The sequence below is a fragment of the Salvelinus namaycush genome, chromosome 3, assembly GCF_016432855.1.
Source record: "Salvelinus namaycush isolate Seneca chromosome 3, SaNama_1.0, whole genome shotgun sequence".
Classification (NCBI taxonomy): Eukaryota; Metazoa; Chordata; class Actinopteri; order Salmoniformes; family Salmonidae; genus Salvelinus; species Salvelinus namaycush.
The window spans coordinates 14296456-14316129 of record NC_052309.1 but is presented as its reverse complement, the minus strand read 5'-3'; the positions used below and the strand labels follow the sequence as shown (position 1 = coordinate 14316129).

At 43.6% G+C, this 19674-nt stretch overlaps 1 protein-coding gene across 1 annotated transcript in view; it reads left to right on the top strand.

The window, feature by feature from the left end:
* Positions 1-19412, top strand: part of LOC120044811 (ankycorbin-like) — a 33497-nt gene extending 14085 nt beyond the window's left edge. Inside the window, exons 7-17 of the mRNA XM_038989482.1 lie at positions 9162-9268; positions 9523-9710; positions 10107-10135; positions 10627-10713; positions 11159-11248; positions 11722-11881; positions 12247-12344; positions 12553-14085; positions 14739-14900; positions 15951-16016; positions 16116-19412. Coding sequence (XP_038845410.1) covers positions 9162-9268; positions 9523-9710; positions 10107-10135; positions 10627-10713; positions 11159-11248; positions 11722-11881; positions 12247-12344; positions 12553-14085; positions 14739-14900; positions 15951-16016; positions 16116-16202 — 2607 coding nt within the window. The 3' untranslated portion in view covers positions 16203-19412. The remainder of the gene's footprint in view (positions 1-9161; positions 9269-9522; positions 9711-10106; positions 10136-10626; positions 10714-11158; positions 11249-11721; positions 11882-12246; positions 12345-12552; positions 14086-14738; positions 14901-15950; positions 16017-16115) is intronic.
* Positions 19413-19674: the final 262 nt, after the last annotated feature.

The window sequence follows — 19674 nt, the reverse complement described above, 5'->3', positions numbered from 1 at the left end:
TTGATGTGGGTTTGCTGTGTGTGAGAGGCATGCATTGCGTATTTGTGTTGTGGTAGCTGGGCTGCGTCCCCAACTAAAAAAAATCTTGGTTGACCGAGAGTCATCCTGTCTCTTGACCAATCGATTGGTTGAAATGTTTAAACTTATTTGTCCATATATAGACAGACACACCCTATGTGTTTGAATAAAATTGCCTACATATGCTTGTATGATGCTTTAAGCACACTGTTTGATTAAATAATTAAGAAACACAAATGACTCAAGAAAGAGCCCAATTGTCACACTGTGTTAAAAAAAATGACAACGAATGACTGTGTGACTGGCGCACGTTGTCTCGCTCTCCTCCCTACTGCAGCTAAAAGGCACCACAGCACAGCAAGTGTATTGCACTGTCCATGCTAAAGCTGCAACATCATTTCAGCCATTTAGTTTCTTATTTGTTTCTGACTGAAAAGTTCTGTTTCCGAAATCCCTAATTTGTTTAGGAAAAACATTCCCTATCCCCTCAACCCTTGCTCTCTTTACGTGAAACATGTAAACCATCGCATGCATGTGACCAATAGGGCCTGACATCAGTAAATGGATTATTACAAACCCTCAAACACAGTAACATGTGACAGAAAAATGGATGCGGAGCATGTGAAAAATAAACTTGAAATGGGCAAATGTTTACTGGTTGCTCAGGAGGGAATGTGGAAGTCAGATCTGTGGAAGACATTTGACTTAGTTGTGGAAACTACTGGAAATCAAGAAAAAGGAGGGTATAGGAGCAAGCCTTGCATGAGTATTATGTGTGCAAACCCTGCTGGAGAGCCTTCTGTATGTACTCCTCCATGGCCTCTGTCTCAGCCACCGACAGAGGGTAGACGCGGCTGCGCAGTGTCGCAGAGCCTTTAAGAAAGTCGATGGCACAGTCCCAGGGGCGATGAGGAGGGAGACAGGTGGCTTGAGTCTTGGAGAAAGCCTCCTGAAGATCCTGGTAAACCTTCGGGATGTCGGGCTGGAGGGCAACCACAGGACTCTCAACCGACGTTGAACCGCAGGACAAGGGAAAGCAGGTCTTCTGGCATCCGGGTGACCAGTTGGTTATTTCCATCCTCAACCAGGAGATGGTGGGATCATGACGAAGGAGCCACGGGAGGCCGAGCAGGACTTTGTGCATTGGTGCGGTGATGATGAGGAAGGGAAGGCTCTCCTGGTGCATGGATCCCATGGTGAAGGTGAGTGGTGCTGTGACATGGGTGATAATGCCGGATCCCACTGGTTGATTATCCAGAGCGAGGACCGGAAAAGGAGAGGAGAGCGGGTACGAGGAGAGTTTCATGAAGGAGACGAGGGCCTGGTCGATGAAGTTCCCTGCGGCACTGGAATCCACTAGAGCGGTAGAAACAACACATGTGGGACACCCAACCAGTGAAATGGGAACCAGGAGCTGTTTTGCGGAAAATTATGATGATGGAGTACTTACGCCTTTCCTGGGAGTCGGATGATCAGATGACCGCCACTCTGCTCTTAAGGATCCCGGGTTGGGACCTACCAGACATCGCTGAAGTTGGTGCCCCTCCTTATCACAATATGCACAGAGCCCCAGCTGCCTCAGGGGACGCAGCTCTGCTGCAGGGAGGTGTGTGGACCATATCTTCATGGATTCAGGCTCTCTCTCTGGATGGCCAAAGGAGGGAGGCGAGTGGCCAGGTGGGCACTGGCGCTCCCGAAGAAGGTTATCTAGACGGATGGCCATCGCGATGAGTGCATCCACGGATAGGTTGTCCTCCCGACACGCCAACTCCGTCTGGACCTCTTTGCGCAGTCCTCTCCAGAATAGATTTTACAATCTCGGTCGACCAACAGCCTATCGACCAAACAATCGACCAGCCGACTAAATGGGGTCAGCCCTAGTAGCCGCAAACTTGTGGTCTCCATTGGGGCGTGGTTACATGTCTGTGGTTTCTTTCAGCTCTGTGTTGTTTTTCCTCCTCCTATTTGGGATGCGTGAGGCCACATCCCTGCTGTACAAGATGTCTCCCTCCCTCTCACCAGCTTCACTGACCAACTCTCCCAGCACACATTCATCCACATCTAAAAATGCTCATGTTTTTTTCCCAATTACATTAATTGCAGCACAGGGGTTGTAAAAAGAGCTGTGAGGACTTTTATGTTTTTTTAAATATTTTTTTTAACAGTTATTCTGATCCAGTAATCTACCATGGAGATACATGTTTAAGAATGTATAACTTGGTATTATGAACTGGGTGGTTTGAGCCCTGAATGCTGATTGGCTGACAGCCAGGGTATATTCAGACCGTATACCACAGGTACGACAAAACATTTATTTTAACTGCTCTAATTAAGTTGGTAACCAGTTTATAATAGCAATTACGCACATCGGGGGTTTGTGATATATGGCCAATATACCATGGCTAAGGGCTGTGTCCAGGCACTCCGCATTGCGTCGTGCAGAAGAACAGCCTTAGCCCTGTTATATTGGCCATATACCACACCCCCTCGGGCCTTATTGCTTAAATAACCAATACAGCACATTCAGAACCTCTGATTCAACTCTGCCATAGAGAATCATACTCTTCCTTTAGTGAGGGTTCGTGTTACATAAAATCCTCCATACTTGATTGTTTTAAACGTTTCTCAAATCCTGCATTACCAAGTTTATAACACCTGAGAGAAAATTATACACACAACAAGATAGGAATTAGAAAACTATTTTGTTAACAAAGGAATCCATTTGGCGCAATCAAAGATGTTAGCTTTTGTTGCAGAAGTATAAGAATAAGCACTTGTGTGCTGTAGTGTAGATGAAAAAACCCTCTCCAATCAATCTGTGGGTTCTTATCGATCCTCCCTGGTCCTAAAATAGCAATGAACACTGTTATTATCCAAGGAACTAACTGGATTCTGTGGAGGGTCCTGAAAGGGAGTCACACACCAGTTAGAGCATTTAAAAGTCCATTGTTTTCTCGCCCCACTCAAAGCCTGACACGTCTTCATTACTGTGAGCTTGTTATCATGTCTGAATCCTTTAGATGGTAAACACACAAGATGACTGTGTTGTGTCTCTGTCAGAGAGCTATTGCTGCAATCAAAATTGTCTCTCAGAAACAATCAAGTGTAATGGTGTAGTGCTCCACAGTGTGATCTATCCATCAGATATAAATGGGCTTTGATGCCATCTGAACAGAGGTACTTTAGCTGTGTGGGCAGTGCCTGCTGTTCAGACAGAGAAACAGTCGGGGGCGGGAGATAGGGAGCAGTAGGTATCCTTGTTGAGAGGTTTTGTAACTTTACAGAGTATGACCACACTAGAAGGTGATGGAGACGGTCGTCAGCAAGGTCAGGTCAAAGAATGTAATTTAGCTGCATTTCACATTCAGTGGGATGAGCTGTAGCTTATGTACTGTGGACATGCACACACACACACACACATACATTTGTTTTACTATCCTTGTGGGGACCGAACAATTGATTCCCATTCAAAATCCTATTTTCCCTAAACCCTAACCTTAACAGGTTACTTCGGGATTTTGACAATTAAGCCCTGTATCTACTTCCCCATAGTCTGATGAACTATTGGATACCATTTATAAGTCTCTGCGTCCAGTATGAAGGAAGTTAGAGGTAGTTTCGCGAGCCAAAGCAAACTAGCGTTAGCGCAATGACTGGCAGTTTATGGTATCTACTAGCATGCTAGCAGTTACCATAGACTTCCAGTCATTGTGCTAATGCTAGTTAGAAACTTCCTTCAAACTGCACGCAGAGACATACAAATGGTATCCACTGGGTAAGTAGATAAAGGGCTTAATTGACTAATTATCCCTTTAACCCGAACATTAACCCCTAAACCTAACCATAACTCCTAACCATAGTTCTAACCCTAATTATAACCCAAACCCTAAAATAGCCTTTTTCCGTGTGGGGACAAGCAAAATGTTCCCACAAAATGTCCTTGTTACACACATAGAGTTTTTAAACATTCACGGTCATGGAGGAGTGGATGTTTATAGTGTGGTTGTCTGTAAACCATGTTCATGTCAACGTACCGATACAACACACAGAGACAGAAGTATCTCAGTATTATACAGGATGGTGATGAGGTGTTGTCACTCATGCCTTGCCTTTCACTTGCAAGAACAAACAGAGTAGAATAAAGGGGATCTATAGACAGTGGGACACATACATACAGTGCCTTCAGAAAGTATTCAGACCCCTTGACTTTTTCCACATTTTGTTACGTTACAGCCTTATTCTAAAATTGATTCAATTGTTTTTTCCCCCCTCAATCTACACACAATACCCCATAACAAACACAGGTTTTTAGACATGTTTGATCATTTATTAAAATAGAAAAACGGAAATATTTCATTTACATAAGTATTCAGACCCTTTACTCAGTACTTTGTTGAAGCACCTTTGGCAGCGATTACAGCCTTGAGTCTTCTTCAGTATGATGCTACAAGCTTAGCACACCTGTATTTGGGGAGTTTCTCCCATTCTTCTCTGCAGGTCCTCTCAAGCTCTGTCAGGTTGGATGGGGAGTGTTGCTGCACATCTATTTTCAGGTCTCTTCAGAGATGTTCAATCGGGTTCATGTCCGGGCTCTGGCTGGGCCACTCACAGACATTCAGAGACTTGTCCCGAAGCCACTCCTGTGTTGTCTTGGCTGTGTGCTAAGGGTCGTTGTCCTGCTGATAAGTGAACCTTCTCCACAGTCTGAGGTCCTGAGTGCTCTGGAGCAGGTTTTCATCAAGGATCTCTGTACTTTGCTCCGTTCATCTTTCACTCGATCCTGACTAGTCTCCCAGTCCCTGCCGCTGAAAAACATCCTCACAGCATGATGCTGCCACCAACATTCCTCACCGTAGGGATGGTACCAGGTCTTTAGGTGCCTTTTGGAAAACTCCAAGTGGGCTGTCACATGCCTTTTATTGAGGAGTTGCTTCCGTCTGACCACTCTACCATAAAGTCCTGATAGGTGGAGTGCTGCAGAAATGGTTGTCCTTCTGGAAGGTTTTCCCATCTCCACAGAGGAACTCTGGAACTCTGGAGCTTTGTCAGAGTGACCATCGGGTTCTTGCTCACCTCCCTGACCAAAGCCTTTCTCTCCCAACTGCTCAGTTTGACTGGGCGGCCAGCTCTAGGAAGAGTCTTGGTGGTTCCAAACTTCTTCCATTTAAGAATGATGAGGCCACTGTATTCTTGGGGACCTTCAATGCTGCAGAAATGTTTTGGTACCCTTCCCCAGATCTGTGCCTCGAAACAGTTTTTGCTTTGTCATTATGGGGGGCTATTGTGTGTAAATTGCTGAGGATTATATATATTTTTTAATCCATTTTAGAATAAGGCTGTAACGTAACAGAATGTGGAAAAAGTAAATGGGTCTGAATACTTTCCAAAGGCACTGTAATTGATGTAACATTGTGGCTTTGCTAGGACCCTGTACCCACTCCTTCATGATGTACCCACTCCTTCATGATTAACCCTCTCCATCTCTCTGTGTCAGGCCAGACAGCCATAGCCACAGCTCTCTGTGTCAGGCCAGACAGCCTTAGCCACAGCTCTCTGTGTCAGGCCAGACAGCCTTAGCCACATCTTTCTGTGTCAGGCCAGACAGCCTTAGCCACAGCTCTCTGTGTCAGGCCAGACAGCCTTAGCCACAGCTCTCTGTGTCAGGCCAGACAGCCTTAGCCACAGCTCTCTGTGTCAGGCCAGACAGCCTTAGCCACAGCTCTCTGTGTCAGGCCAGACAGCCTTAGCCACAGCTCTCTGTGTCAGGCCAGACAGCCTTAGCCACAGCTCTCTGTGTCAGGCCAGACAGCCTTAGCCACAGCTCTCTGTGGTGCACTGTGCTGAGTGCTGAGATTACACATGGCTTAAATGTCAGATTGTTACAAAAGCTTCCTGGGCCCTGGCAGACAGCCTCTGCTCCGCTGGCCTCAATCACAGATGCCATCCTGTGGCTTTATTTAGGCATGAGGATCAGACCACGTATTTCTCATCCCCCCAGGCTGCGAGAGTATGAAAACATTCACGCTCTGCGGCTGCCAGAGCTTTGTTTTTTTGTCGTATAAATCCTTAGAAACCTGCATAATAGCTGTGCCCTTTGTGATATATGTTAGTAGTGTACCATTAAGCAAGTCTGACACATTTCCAGTGGACTCTGACATATCTCCTATCCCCATTTAGATTCCCCAAGAGTGTCAAATGTCATATTTGTCACACCTGCACACAATGGCTAGTAATGTTTCCTCTTTCCTACCAAGGTTGATTTTGTCCTCTCTCACCTATAGACATACAAACACTTATTAAAACTGTACAGTGTGGTCTGAAAAGATTCCCATGTTATTTACCAAAGGTCATTTCAGTGAATAAGAATAAGGTATGAGGTGGAAACTGGCCTTTTGATGACGGCTTATGTGGCGTCGATATGAGTCAGAAACTTTTATTCTATTGTTCAAATTGACTACAAAGTGTACATAAGATAATTTTGGTCATAAATTCAGTATCGTCCAAAACTGAGATTTGCGAGATAATTCGTTTAAAAAATTATGTTAAAATTAAAATTATGTTAGAATGAATGGTACCGTAACAGTTTTCCTTGGGTTGGTTTTAAATCCTGCCCAAATTCCCACAGATTGCAACAACCAACTAATCATCAATTTGGAGCACAGCTGCACGCCACCCTGATCGGGTGGCACAATGCCGATGTCCCTATGGGGATAGTTAGGGACCATTAGTAAATTACACAATGTACATGGGACAACATTTGAAACTATCAATAGCTCCACATTTCAATGACATAAAAACCACAAACAACTATAAATTGTAGGAATTCATATACATATAAGACAACAAAAAGGTGTGCAATATGAAATAATTGTCCAATTTATATTGTATAATTTATTGACATTCTCTAACAGACCCTACAGACAGGCTATCCAAAGTCAAACCAACTTTTGCCACGGTTGCACACCGACCGGCTGAACCTAATTGGCGAAAGAATTTGGCTAGCTTGCTAGCTAGTCTAGGCTACTTCCAGACAAGACCTGGTTAGACTGTTTCAAGTTATCTAGAAGGGTGAGTGACTGTAACTGTGTACTGTTTTGGCAGAGTGAAAGTTCAAACGCTTCTCACTTTCAAACAAACACACGAGATACCCACATCAAAGCACGCCTCCAAAACCCAAATCTCGTTCTCAGTCGCATTTCCTAATGAGGAGAATTGAAACCGATGCTAAATCAGGAAGTTCAGCCCCCCTTTAAGCAGCTCTGAAGGTTCCATTTTATACACCAAGAGTCATCGGAGGTCATTCTTGGTGTTTAAGTGCTGTCAGTGTTCTCACACTTGGCTGTCAGAAGCCTCACCACGTGGACAGGGCTGGTAGTCAGCGTCTTGACAAGTTGTTATCGATGTATTTGCGCGTCTGCATCTTTCTCACTCATCATTATTCATAGTTCATTCAGGACTTTCCCTAGTCATGGCAGCATCCACATTCATGTAGAAGTGTTTAGAAACATATTCTATTCTTATTTACAATAAAAGTGAATCCAAAATGACACAATACATTATTTACCATTAATTTCTATTGGGCACAAAATAGTCTGAAAACAACCAAAACAAACAGTAAATGCATCCAACAAGTTTGTAGTCACAAGCTTGATGTTATCATTGTGTGCTAGGAATATTGGACCAAATACTAAACTTTTGACTACTTCAATAGACATATAAGAGAATTTGTCCCAATACTTTTGGTCCCCTAAAATGGGGGGGCTATGTACAAAAGTGCTGTAATTTCTAAACGGTTCACCCGATATGGATGCAAATACCCTCAAATGAAAGCACTTTAACTTCATCTGCACTTTAACTTCATAGTTATTTTATCATTTCAAATCCAAGTGCTGGAGTAAATAAATAAAAAATAAATATATATATATATATATAAAAAACTGCTGGAGTACAGAGCCAAAACAAAACAAAATGTGTCTCTACTTTTGGAGCTCACTGTATCACCAGAGAAATCACTCAACCTACGGGTTGTGATGTGTGATGTGTCTCTGGGGAAAGTACGTTGGTGAAATTATCTTTCAACTGGCTCCTGGTTTTAACCTATGGTAGAAGTTTGAAGTTACGAAGTTAATTTGAAGTTGAGTATGAAGTCTAGCGTCAGCCATTAGTATTTCACGTTTTATGGTTGTCCTTGTAAGTGTTTTCAGAGAGCTTTCAGGGATATTATGTGATTTTGAAACATTTTCCATCTACCAGTGAGACAGTAGATCCATATGATCCTGTTAAGTAACGAGTCAACGCCCAGTGCAGTGTGTAATGTTCCGTGAAGCAAAGACTGGGCCTGTAGATATTGCCTGACTCTGCTTTTGATGAGGTGTCAGTTTCCTGAACCTTGTTAATAAGGCAAGCCAAACCCTGGGAAAGAAAGGTAGAAATGAAAGGATAGACAGAAAGGAATATAAAAAAAAAGAAACACATGGGTGGCTGTCTGGCTGTGTTGTGTGCATTATTTGATAGTGAGGACTGTCTGCGCATCAGAGGAGAAGGGGTGGATGTTTGTGGAGGGGTGTATGTGGGTGTGTGTGGCTGCCTGGTAGAGAGAGAGGGGGTGGTAGAGTAAAGTTTTTATTTCTCTCTTTCTCTCTTTTTCCCTCTCTCTGAGCTGTGGGGGAGAATGGCTAACTCAGTGTGCCAAAAGGATACAATAAAAGGACTTGGCTGCTTTACTTTCATGTGTTTCAGTGGAGGTTGGAGCTATAAAGTCATGCTTCTACTTTAGCAGGATGCTGAAGGATGTAGCCCAGCCTGTTACCGCTCATAGTGTTGTCTTTGGAATTGCATTGTGGTCATGGACTACATGACTGAAACAGCTTGTTTCTAGTATGGTATGCTTTCATTGCAGCAGACCAAACAATGTACTATCTTCTAGTGTACACCAGCTGAATGTACTGTAAAGCTTTCATTCCAACCACTTCTTCCTTTCACTTCCCGAGAAACAAGGTCATGGAGCCTTTTACAGTACATTATGTGAACTTCAGTATGTCAGTACAGTATGCAAACTTCTGTTCCGTGTTACTATGATCAAGGCATCTGAACACACTGTATGCAATATACTGTTAGTGAACTATGATGTGTGTGTCCTGCAGGATGGCCTCAGCCCCCTGCTGCTGTCCGCCAGACACGCCCATGCTGATGTTTGTAGCAGCCTCCTGGACTGGGGAGCTGACGTCAACGCGTGTGATAAGAACGGCAGGTAGGGAAGGAGTCATCTGTCAGATCATACTTGCATTCTACTTCATATCTTCATTTAATCATTACAGGGTTGTCTTCAAGCACATTACATTATAATACCCTGATGGTGATGTTGTGGTTGATGGTAATGATGGTGATGGGGATGATGATGATGAAGAAGAAGATGTTAATGATGAGTATTGTGATGGTGGTGGTGGTGGTGGTGGTGGTGGGGATGATGATGATGATTATACTATTTCTGACTGTTTGATACAGGACAGCAGTGATGCTGGCCAGTGAGAGCAGCAGTATGTCTGTAGTGGAGGTTCTGGTCCAGAGAGGAGCTGCTCTTCAGGCTGTGGACTCTTTGGGTCATGACGTTCTGCACTACGCCAAGCTGTCTGGCAGCAGTGAGATCAGGGCCGTCCTCACTGCCGAGTTGCACAGTGCACACTCAGACAGCGGTGAGATAGGAACTGTCTTTAGTACTGATCGAGCCTACTATGAGGCAATTAACCAGACACTCTAGCAGACTCCTTCAGGCTTATTTTCCCTTCAAATCCATTTGAGGTGACTGAAAGTTATGAAATTCAAGCTTTCGGATGCATGTAAATGGTTGTAACATGAAGCATTGTTCTATTGTTCACTCTGTAAAGTTATAAAAAGAGAGATGCTTTGACTAGAAGAACTTCAGGCTTTTCTTTCCTCCATAATCAACCCAGATACGTCATTGACCTCCTTGTGGTCAAGCTTTGAAATGCAACTTTTCAGTTGGCCTGTCATGCAGAATTTATCCAACACTGCCATCTTCAGGCTGTGTCTTGAATGTTGTTCTTCCCCTCTCTCCTCCCTATACACAGACACCCCAAAGTCCCCCAAAACTCCTCAGGTAAGTTAGGTCAGCTTGTGCAGTCTTTCTATCTTCTTCTAAGCTTTACAACTGCAACCAGTTTTTCCTAATCATTAAACCTACACACATTTAACTTGATATCAATGTGATAAATGACACCTATTAGTCTAATCAGAAGGAATAGTACACATTAGACAGTCAAACCAACCTCTTTCCACTATAGTGTTGTCATTGACAACCTTATCTTGAATGAGAGGATAGCTTTGTTTAAACCTTATGTTTCTTTTACGAAATGACTCGTTTTGAAATGCACCTCAAGCAGCATGTATGAGCACGAATATAACAACAATAGCTAAACAGATACATCTTCAGGGCCTTGTTACTCCTCGATAAATACCTTCTCTTTGATCACAAATTCTCCAAATGTTTGATTATTCTTCTCTTTGACTAACTAACCTAACTAAAAACTGCTGGATCGTTCTGTTGTTTTTGTTCTTCTCTTTATTCCCACTCCTTCACTCACACCTCAGCATGATCAAGTGGCTAGGTTAGGTGGCGATCGAAGCACAACTCCCAAAAAACGAAAAGCACCTCCACCTCCCATTAGCCCTGTGCAGGTAAAGGCATGTCTCTGTCTGTCTGTCTGTCAGTCTGTCTGTCATCATGTTGGTCGGTCAGTCTGTCTGTCTGTCTGTTGGTCTGCCTGTCTGTTTTTGGTCTGTCTGTCTCCCTTCTGTCTGTTGTCTTCCTTTTTTGGTCCGTTTTGAATGGTCCTCAGCCCTGCTTGTGTCAGATACCATTTTACTCTTAATGAAGTTCTTAAACGTTATAATATGTGTTTACCTTGTCAGGTTCTGTTTGAATTCCCGTGTTTTTTTTCCCGGAGCCTCACCCTACTGTCTGCTGCTTTTATTCAAGGACTCTTGAATTCAGTGCTGCATTAGTGTTGTTTTTCTGTCTGTGTGAGTGTGTTTGTATGTGTAGATAGTAATTACTGTGTCTATGGTGCAGAACGCAGGAGTAATCAATAAGAAATGTAATTCATGTTTCCAAACTTTCTAGATGTCTAGTCCCAACTCTCCAGCGTACATGACCCCAAATGAAACTCCAGTCTGCAGTAAAAGTTGTGGATTTAAAATATTTAATTATAAGGTACATGCACTTACAATCAAGAACATTTCTTATCAGTCATTAGGCCTCTCATTTGGTTGTTTTCCATTATGTTTTATTTTCTGTCACCAACTTTTGTTTATGTTGGTTTTGCTCTCTCTCTCTCTCTCTCTCTCTCTCTCTCTCTCTCTCTCTCTCTCTCTCTCTCTCTCTCTCTCTCTCTCTCTCTCTCTCTCTCTCTCTCTCTCTCTCTCTCTCTCTCTCTCTCTCTCTCTCTCTCTCTCTCTCTCTCTCTCTCTCCTTGCATATCTTTCTCGCTCACTCTCTCTCGCTCTCCCTCCCTCCCTGCATAACTTTCTTTCTCGCTCTCCATCTCCCTCCCTGCATAACTCTTCCTCTCTCACTCGCGCTCTCTCTCTCCCTGCATAACTTTCTCTCTTGCTCTCTCTCTCTCTCTCTCCCCGCATAACTCTCTCTCCCTTCCTCTTCCCCTCCTCTTTCCCTCTTTCTGTCAGGAAGAGGAGTTGCGCGGCGTGTCTCAGAGGGAGGAGGTGGAGAAGCTACACGAGGAGAAGTGCATGCTGCTGGAGACCATTGAGAATCTGAAGCAGATTGTGGACCAGACTGTGACTATAAGCCAGACTGAGACGGAGCCGGGGCCGGAGCCCAAGGCGAGTTACATCTACAGCGCAGGCCTTTAATATTTATATATTTATATATTTATAATTTGCCTGCGCTGCTTTGATCCCAGTCCACTAGCTTTCTCGGTCCCATTTCTCTCTCTCTGGAATCCATTTACACAGCACAGCAGCTCAAAAACCCACACTGTAATCTAGTCAGTTACAGTACAAGTTAACCACCCGCTGCACTACTTTACTTAACACAGTCTGAACTGTTGACTAATATTACTACATGTACCTCAGATATTACTAATGGAAGTGTGATGTAAATTTCATGAGATGTCCCAAACCCCTAACATAATATTCCCTGGTGGTCCAAACCATTGTATGTTAACTGTATAATTGTGTTGATACAGGCAGAGGACTGTGGGAAGGCAGACTCAGCTCTGGTAGTGGCCCTACATGCCAAGATTACAGCTCTGTCTCTGGAGAACCAGCAGTTAGCCCAAATACTCAAGGTAAGCTAGATACTCAATATAACTTGTCATCCCAGGGATGTAGATATCCCAATATGGTGAAATATGGTGATATCCCAGTGTGGTGTTTACTGTAATTAGGCCTTCTACCTAAGAAAGATCCACTTAATAAGATCCTAAATAATCAACTAAATCTTGTTTACTTATCTTTCCCCATCTCATCTTTCCTTCTATCTACATCTCTCTGTAGAAGCGTCCGTCTCCCCAGGGAGGTGAGGTTGGCCAAGAGGACTCGTCCCGCCCCAACAGTATGAACTCTAATGCCTCCTACCACATCACCCACAAGTCCCCCAGCGAGCCCCTGCTCCAGCCCCAGGGGACGGAGGAGGAGGACATGTCTGAGGGGTCTGCCCTGGAGCTCAGTAGCTCCTCCCTGAGACAAGAGGAGGAAGAGAGTGGGGAGCGGGGGAAGGGGGGAGGCGAGGAGGAGATCCGACTGCTGAGGGAGACCCTAGGGAGAGTCCACTCCAAACTGCAGGAGACGCGGAAGGAGAACCGCACGCTCCATGCCAGGCTCAAACCTGAGCAGGGGGAGGTGACAGGGAGGGAGGGGGAAATGCTGCTGGAGAGTCTAGCAGAGCTCCAGGCCAAGCTGACGGAGACACAGGAGAAACACCAGCAGGCCAGAGAGGAGGTGCTGGCCCTCATGGCACATATTGAAAGAGGAGGTGGTGGAGGAAGTGAAACGACAGAGCAAGAGCTCCAGAGACTGAGAAGCTCTCTGGAGCAGGAAGTGAAAGAGCTGAGGTCCCAGCTGGCCCAGTCAGAGCAGCAGAGGGAGAGTGATGTAGGCCGGATCAGGGAGCAGGAGGCCAGGCTGAAGGCAGCAGACGACAGCGGTGATCGGGAGAAGAGCCTGCTGGTGGACCGGTACAAGGAGGCGCAGGAGGAGATCAGGATGCTGCAGGAGGCTCTGAGGGGGACGGTCCCCGTGGAGGCAGCAGCTAAAGACTTTGAGGAGATGAAAGGCGAGCTGGGGAGCGTGATCGATGGGCTGCAGCGCCGCCTGCTGGAACTATCCAAGTCCTACAGTGAGGCCAAGAGTGAACTGAGCTCCACCAGGAACCAGCTGGAGGAGATCCGGGCTGTCAAGTCTAAGCCTGGCAGCCCTGTAGCCTCCCCAGACAAGGAGCAGGCCATGCTGAGAAGCAGAGTAGAGGAGCTGCAGGCATCGCTAGCCGACACACAGAGCAAGTACTCAGCCTCTCTGGAGGAGATTGCCCTCCTGAAGCAGGAGGCTGAGGCTCAGGAGTCAGTGGCGTTATCTGACCACACCCAGATGGTGTCCTCTCTGGGCAGCGCCATCAAGGACTTGGAGGCCCAGGCAGATGCTCTAAGACAACAGCTGTCCCAGAGGACCCTGCAGGTGGACACCCTACAGAACAGACTGACCATGGAGAAGGACCACACACCGGACGACTCTATATCACGGCTGGAGCACGAGCAGATGAGAGAGGGCCTGGAGAAGGAGGAGGGCAACCTGACACAGCTCCTCCAGGGGGCCCTGAGGAAGCAGGATGAGATGGCTCTGGAGGCGGCTGCAGCATGGCAGGAACTGAGAGAGGGGAGGAGTGAGAGGGAGGCCCTGCAGGAGCTGGCCGTCAGCAGGGAGAAGGAGAACCACACTCTGAGCACCAAGCTCAGAGAAGCCCAGGATGCAGTCGTTCAGCTGAAGAAACTGGTGGAGGAACATGTCAGCTCAGAGAGAGAGAAGAATAAGAAGGTTTGTTATGTACTGCTTTCTGTTGGTAGAGTGCTTTATACAACGTTCAATGGTAATGAATAGCTCGCAAATTCCCTGGTTTGGCAAAGGAAACACTTAAAGGCCCAGTGCAGTCAAACACGTGAATTTCCTGTGTTGTATATATATTTCCACACTATGATTGGAATAATACTGTGAAATTGTGAAAATGATGATAATGCCTTTTTAGTGTAAGAGCTGTTTGAAAAGACCACCATCAGTCTGTGTTGGTGGGATGGAGTTTTGGCCTGCCTGGTGCCATCACCAGGTGTTAAATTAGTTAATAGACCAATAAGAGAGTTCCCAACCCCTATGCCAATAATAGACAGTTTACAGTTTTCTCCTCCCCACTCAGACCATTCTTGCTTGAGAAATTGCTCTTTGCTAATAAATTAATTTGTATTTCTTTTTGAGCATTTTAATTGAAAGCAATCAGATACTTTAACAGTAAGGTACTTAATTGCTACCGAGAAATGATTTCATATTGAGATAAAAACCTCTGCATTGGACCTTTAAAGAGTTTAGAGAGGTATCCCTCTATTTTGCTTTCTTATGACATTTTGTTTCGTCTTTGGTTATGATAGAAAAGCAGTTTTGTCTAAGCACTTTTATTGATCCCCATGTTTGTGTCTCAGATTGATGACCTGTCGAGAGAAGTGGGGAAATTAAAGGATGCCTTAAACAGCCTATCCCAGCTGTCCTACAGCGCAGGCTCAGCCAAGAGACAGCAGACCCTGCAGCAGCAGCAGCTGGACAACCTACAGCAGCAAGTCAAGCAGCTGCAGTACCAGCTAGGGGTAAGTCATACTCGTTCAAACTAAATATAATATGGCTTATTCAACCAACAATCAGTGTACTGCATTCAACCTCACTCAGAGAGCATCAGAGACAATAGACAGGATATACCATTTCACACGAATTCCTAAGACTAAATACTTTGCTGGAACATCTGTCAGACAGTTAGAAGCTAACAGTTGGGTGAGTTACTGTGAATCTCTGTACTGTCATGATTAGCCAATACCTTTAGTTTTTTAGAGCCAAGACATCTAATGTCCTGATACAGGGCAGCCTCCTCTGGTCCAAGACATAATGAGTCACAGGCGTGTGTGGACTGGGCAGCCACACTGGATCATACTCCCACTGGGAAAACACTGGTTGAATCAACGTTGTTTCCACGTCATTTCAACAAAAACATTATATGTCATGACATTGAATCAACATGGAAAACTGATTGGATTTGCAAAAAGTCATCAACATAAGGGAATTTCATCTTTTAACCTAAATCCAATTACATGGTGAAATGATTTGTTGATTTCACATTGAATTTACATTAGTTGACAACTCAACTAAATGTACATTTAAAATAGACGTTGAACTGATGTCTGTGCCCAGCGGGCTATATCTCCCTATCTGTGGCTGCTTCTCACAGGCTGCAGTACACACGGCTTCTTAGTTATTGACCACCCTGTTTCTTTGGAAGTACTTCGATAGCTATCACTAAAGACAATGTAGATGCTGATCTAGAAAGTCTACTGAAGGTTATGCGTTTTTTCTATGTCACTGCTGGGGGTTTGCCTGAATATGCAGCAATTTCAGCATGGTTATATAGCTGATGAAGGATATTTCACTAGCTAATTGGGCGGCAGGTAGCCTAGTGGTTAGGAGAGTTGGGCTAGTAATCGAAAGGTTGCTCGTTCGAATCCCTGAGTCGACTAGATTAAAAATCTGCCAATGTGCCCTTGAGCAAGTTACCTAACCCTAATTGCTCCTGTAAGGCACTCTGGATAAGAGCATCTGCTATGTGTAAAAATAACACCCTAACCTGTTTCTGCATCTCTTTACTATAGGAGTCAAAGAGGCAGCACCATGAGATAGTGTCCGTCTACAGGATGCATCTCCTATACGCCGTCCAGGTATGTTTTTATGCATACTGTGTACTCTGTATATGATCTCATATTAAACGTTGCAGGTGTAGTTTTAATGTTATGTCACCATTACTTTATTCTTTACAGGGTCAGATGGATGAGGATGTTCAGAAAGCCTTGAAGCAGATTCTGATGATGTGCAAGATGCCAACAGAAGCCAAATTAAGCGTCTGAAATGGAACAGCCTATCTGTTTACTGACCATGCTGGAGAGGAGACGCAAGGAAACTATATCCTTGGTCTCCTAACCTATCTGATCTATCACACTACAGTGCACGTGTGCCCATCAAAAGCAAAGATAATGATAAAACATTTAAATAAAATACATTCTTCATATGTCTACAAATGATGTCAGCGGGGAGCTATAAAGACTTGTTGTCAATAGATTCGACAGCCATCCTACCTTTGAACTAGCAGTGTTCGTTTTGTAATGTTTTTTAGTTTTCTAGTCTGGCTAACACCTAACTCGAAGTACTTCTGACTTCACAGTCTGAAAAGGCTATTTTGATGTTGTCGGCACGACCACTCACAGCCCCTGAGCGCCATCCCTTCCAATACAACTGTTGGATTTTCAAATCCAAACAACGTGAGGTCTCAACCCCCCAGGAAAGAAGCCATTTTTGAGAGAACCAATCAAAGCTCAACCCATTTCTGCGCAAATACTGCATTCACAACAGACTCCTCTCCAGACCATTGTGTCACAGCTCTCTTTCGGCTGTGTACCATGTGAGTCGCGTCAGCCAGGCTAATGGTTTTCATGATATAATCAAAATGATTTTTTAGATCTCTGCATGCAACTTCCAAAATCAACAAAAGAAGAACACTGCTAAACACTTTAGCGACACTTCAAATTATAAAAGTAATATTTTCAAATATATGCAAGATTTTTCAAGATACATTTATGAATTAAAACAAAGTTTGGCAGTTGTATTTTTTAACAACCCTATTTGGTGGTTTTTGTATGAATTCAATATTGTGTGTGGTAACCTAGGCCCTTTTTAGTGTCTGCAATCTGTGAATGCCAATTTTACCCAATTGTGGGTTTTGTCCTCATTTACACCATATTCCCTTGGAGTCTTTTTAACTCAATATGACTTTATGAACCGAATTGACTTTTAAAATAATGAAACCCACCTTTCGTTGCTTCAACAATTATACTTATTGAGCAATAATCCAGTACTTGAAGGGTGATGTGGTATCAGAGCTCTGGGTAGTCTCTCTGAGGACAGAACATACCCATGTGACTAATGCACTTTCCTCATGCTGTCCTCCCGTTCAAACTCTATAGTCTGCAAGAATATATGGCCTCTGCAGATTACCTGTTACACCTTTGTTTTGTGCTAGCTCTTTCTGTGTTGAAGCCTGACAGATGTCTTGATTCTTGAAGGGTTTAAAAGTTATATTGCAGTGTTCTTCTTCCGTCCTTTTGTAATATCATTATAGTGTAAGCTGTATCAGGTAGTCATATAGTTTCTTGATTTTTTGGGGATGAAACATCCAACCATTTCAGTGTTGGTATGGCAGCATGTGAGGCTCTTGGGCTGTTGAGCAAGTTGCTCAGCCTCATTCAATCCATTTCATCCACCTACTTACTATACCTGAGCAGTACAGTATGTATTGTATTGTATTGTGAAATGTGAAATTCATTACGCATAAGTAAGAACTCTAATCTCTCGGTGACAGATGCTCGTAACATACAGTAAATGGTAGTAGCATCTGTCCACAGACTGTGGGATCTGACGACTAACGAGAAACTTTGTACCGGTATGCAGATATTTTGTCACTGATCATTTGGACAAATCACAATTTCGCAGGTGCCCACATCTTTCAAATTTCAGAAGGGGAGGGGATATTTGACCCCTAGACTTGCCCGAAACTGGCTGAGATTTTACGTATAGAGGGGCGAAGACTTCGCTAGCCTCGTTAGTACCTTTTCTAACACATCTCCCCCCAAAATTTAAACAAGCATCTGACACAATCACTCAAGATTTTAGTTCCGTGTGTCCTAGATAAGTATGGCTCCAATGTGTCTGTGGTGCTGTTTGTTGTACTGTATTAAGTTTAAATCAAGTGCTGTATGATCTCATTGTAGCCTGGTAAGTGTAACAACTGCACTATTTCAGCCCTTCACTTCCACTGTTATCCTCTACAAATCATGTCTTTTCAACAGCCTAGGAAATCTGAACTCTTTTCAGTACAAGCAACTTTACGGTTGTACAACTGCAATGTTACAAGGAACAATGCAGCAGATGCATCCAATGAAAAATAGCTGAGTATGTTAGTGGGTTGAACACACAGGATTGTCACAATTACATGGAATGTGACATATCTTACACATAGTGTACTCCCATAGAATGATCACTGTGATTGATGTACAATTACATCAGAGCTGTGATATGCAGGATAGCTCCAGATATGGATGACATACTGTACATAACCCAAACCCACCAAAGTGCTGTACTTGATGTTCTTATCATACATTTCTGCTCTTAAGGCTCCTCTGATGCTGCACTGTAAACATTTTTTTTTTAAACCTGGCAGCCAGTTACCTGTAAATTACTGTAAAAAAAAAAATACAATATGTTACCATAAATTCCAAATAAACTTTGGTTTAACAGTACATACTGTACTTTTTTTTGTTTTACAGTAACTTACAGGTAACGTACAGCTGCCAGTAAGTTACTGTAAAAACAACAGGATATTTTTTTACAGCTTGTGTTCACTCATGCAGCCCAATTCTGCTCTTTTCTCCAATGAGGAAAAAAAGAAAGACCAATTTGTGGCAAAATATCAGTATTGAGCTGCCTGTGTAAACGCAGCCTAAATGATTTAGGATTATGCACTACATCTTCATACTACTCATTGGAATACATTTAGAAAAGATTACCTTTACAATATCTATCAGTACTTGATCTTTCAGACTAAGTACACGGTAAAGACAGGAGTGAAGTTGTCCTTTTATCGCAGGTCACTAAGGCTGTGTTTAGACAGGCAGCCCAATTCTGATATTTTTTCCACTAATTGGTCTTTGGACCAATGACATCAGATCTTTTCACATCAAATTATTTTCAGAGCTGATCTGATTGGTCCGTAGACCAATTAGTGAAAACAATATCAGAATTGGGATGCCTATGTAAACGCAGCCTAAGAGTTTCTCAAATAACTCTTGTTAATAAGGTAAAAAGAAGACTCCTCTCTCAATGACAGAGAGGTTAATAAGCGTTGCCTGAATGTTTTAAATTTAGAAAGGGATAAGGAAGGATACATGTCCTTTGTGTTTCCTGTTTTCCAACTTGTTTTTGTAATTCAAACTGATTTTTGTGTTTGTTTGCCAATTGCTTTTCACCCACTTCAATAAATTGTGAATGCCTCGCCTGTTCCCTTATCCATAAATATGGCATTGAATGGCTGTGGTGATGATTACTTTTTATTTCAACCCGCCAGAGAGCGCAAGGGCCCTTGATCAATTGATCATTAATCAATTAGGATGATAGAGGTAATCAATGATGATGACAGAGGGGCTTCTGCCAAACAATAAAGAATGGCTAGGCTCTGATTTCAACACGCACACACACACACACCACTTTTGGTGATGTAAAGCAGGTGGAAATAATTTGTTCTCTGCAAAACTAGCTTGTTATTTATAG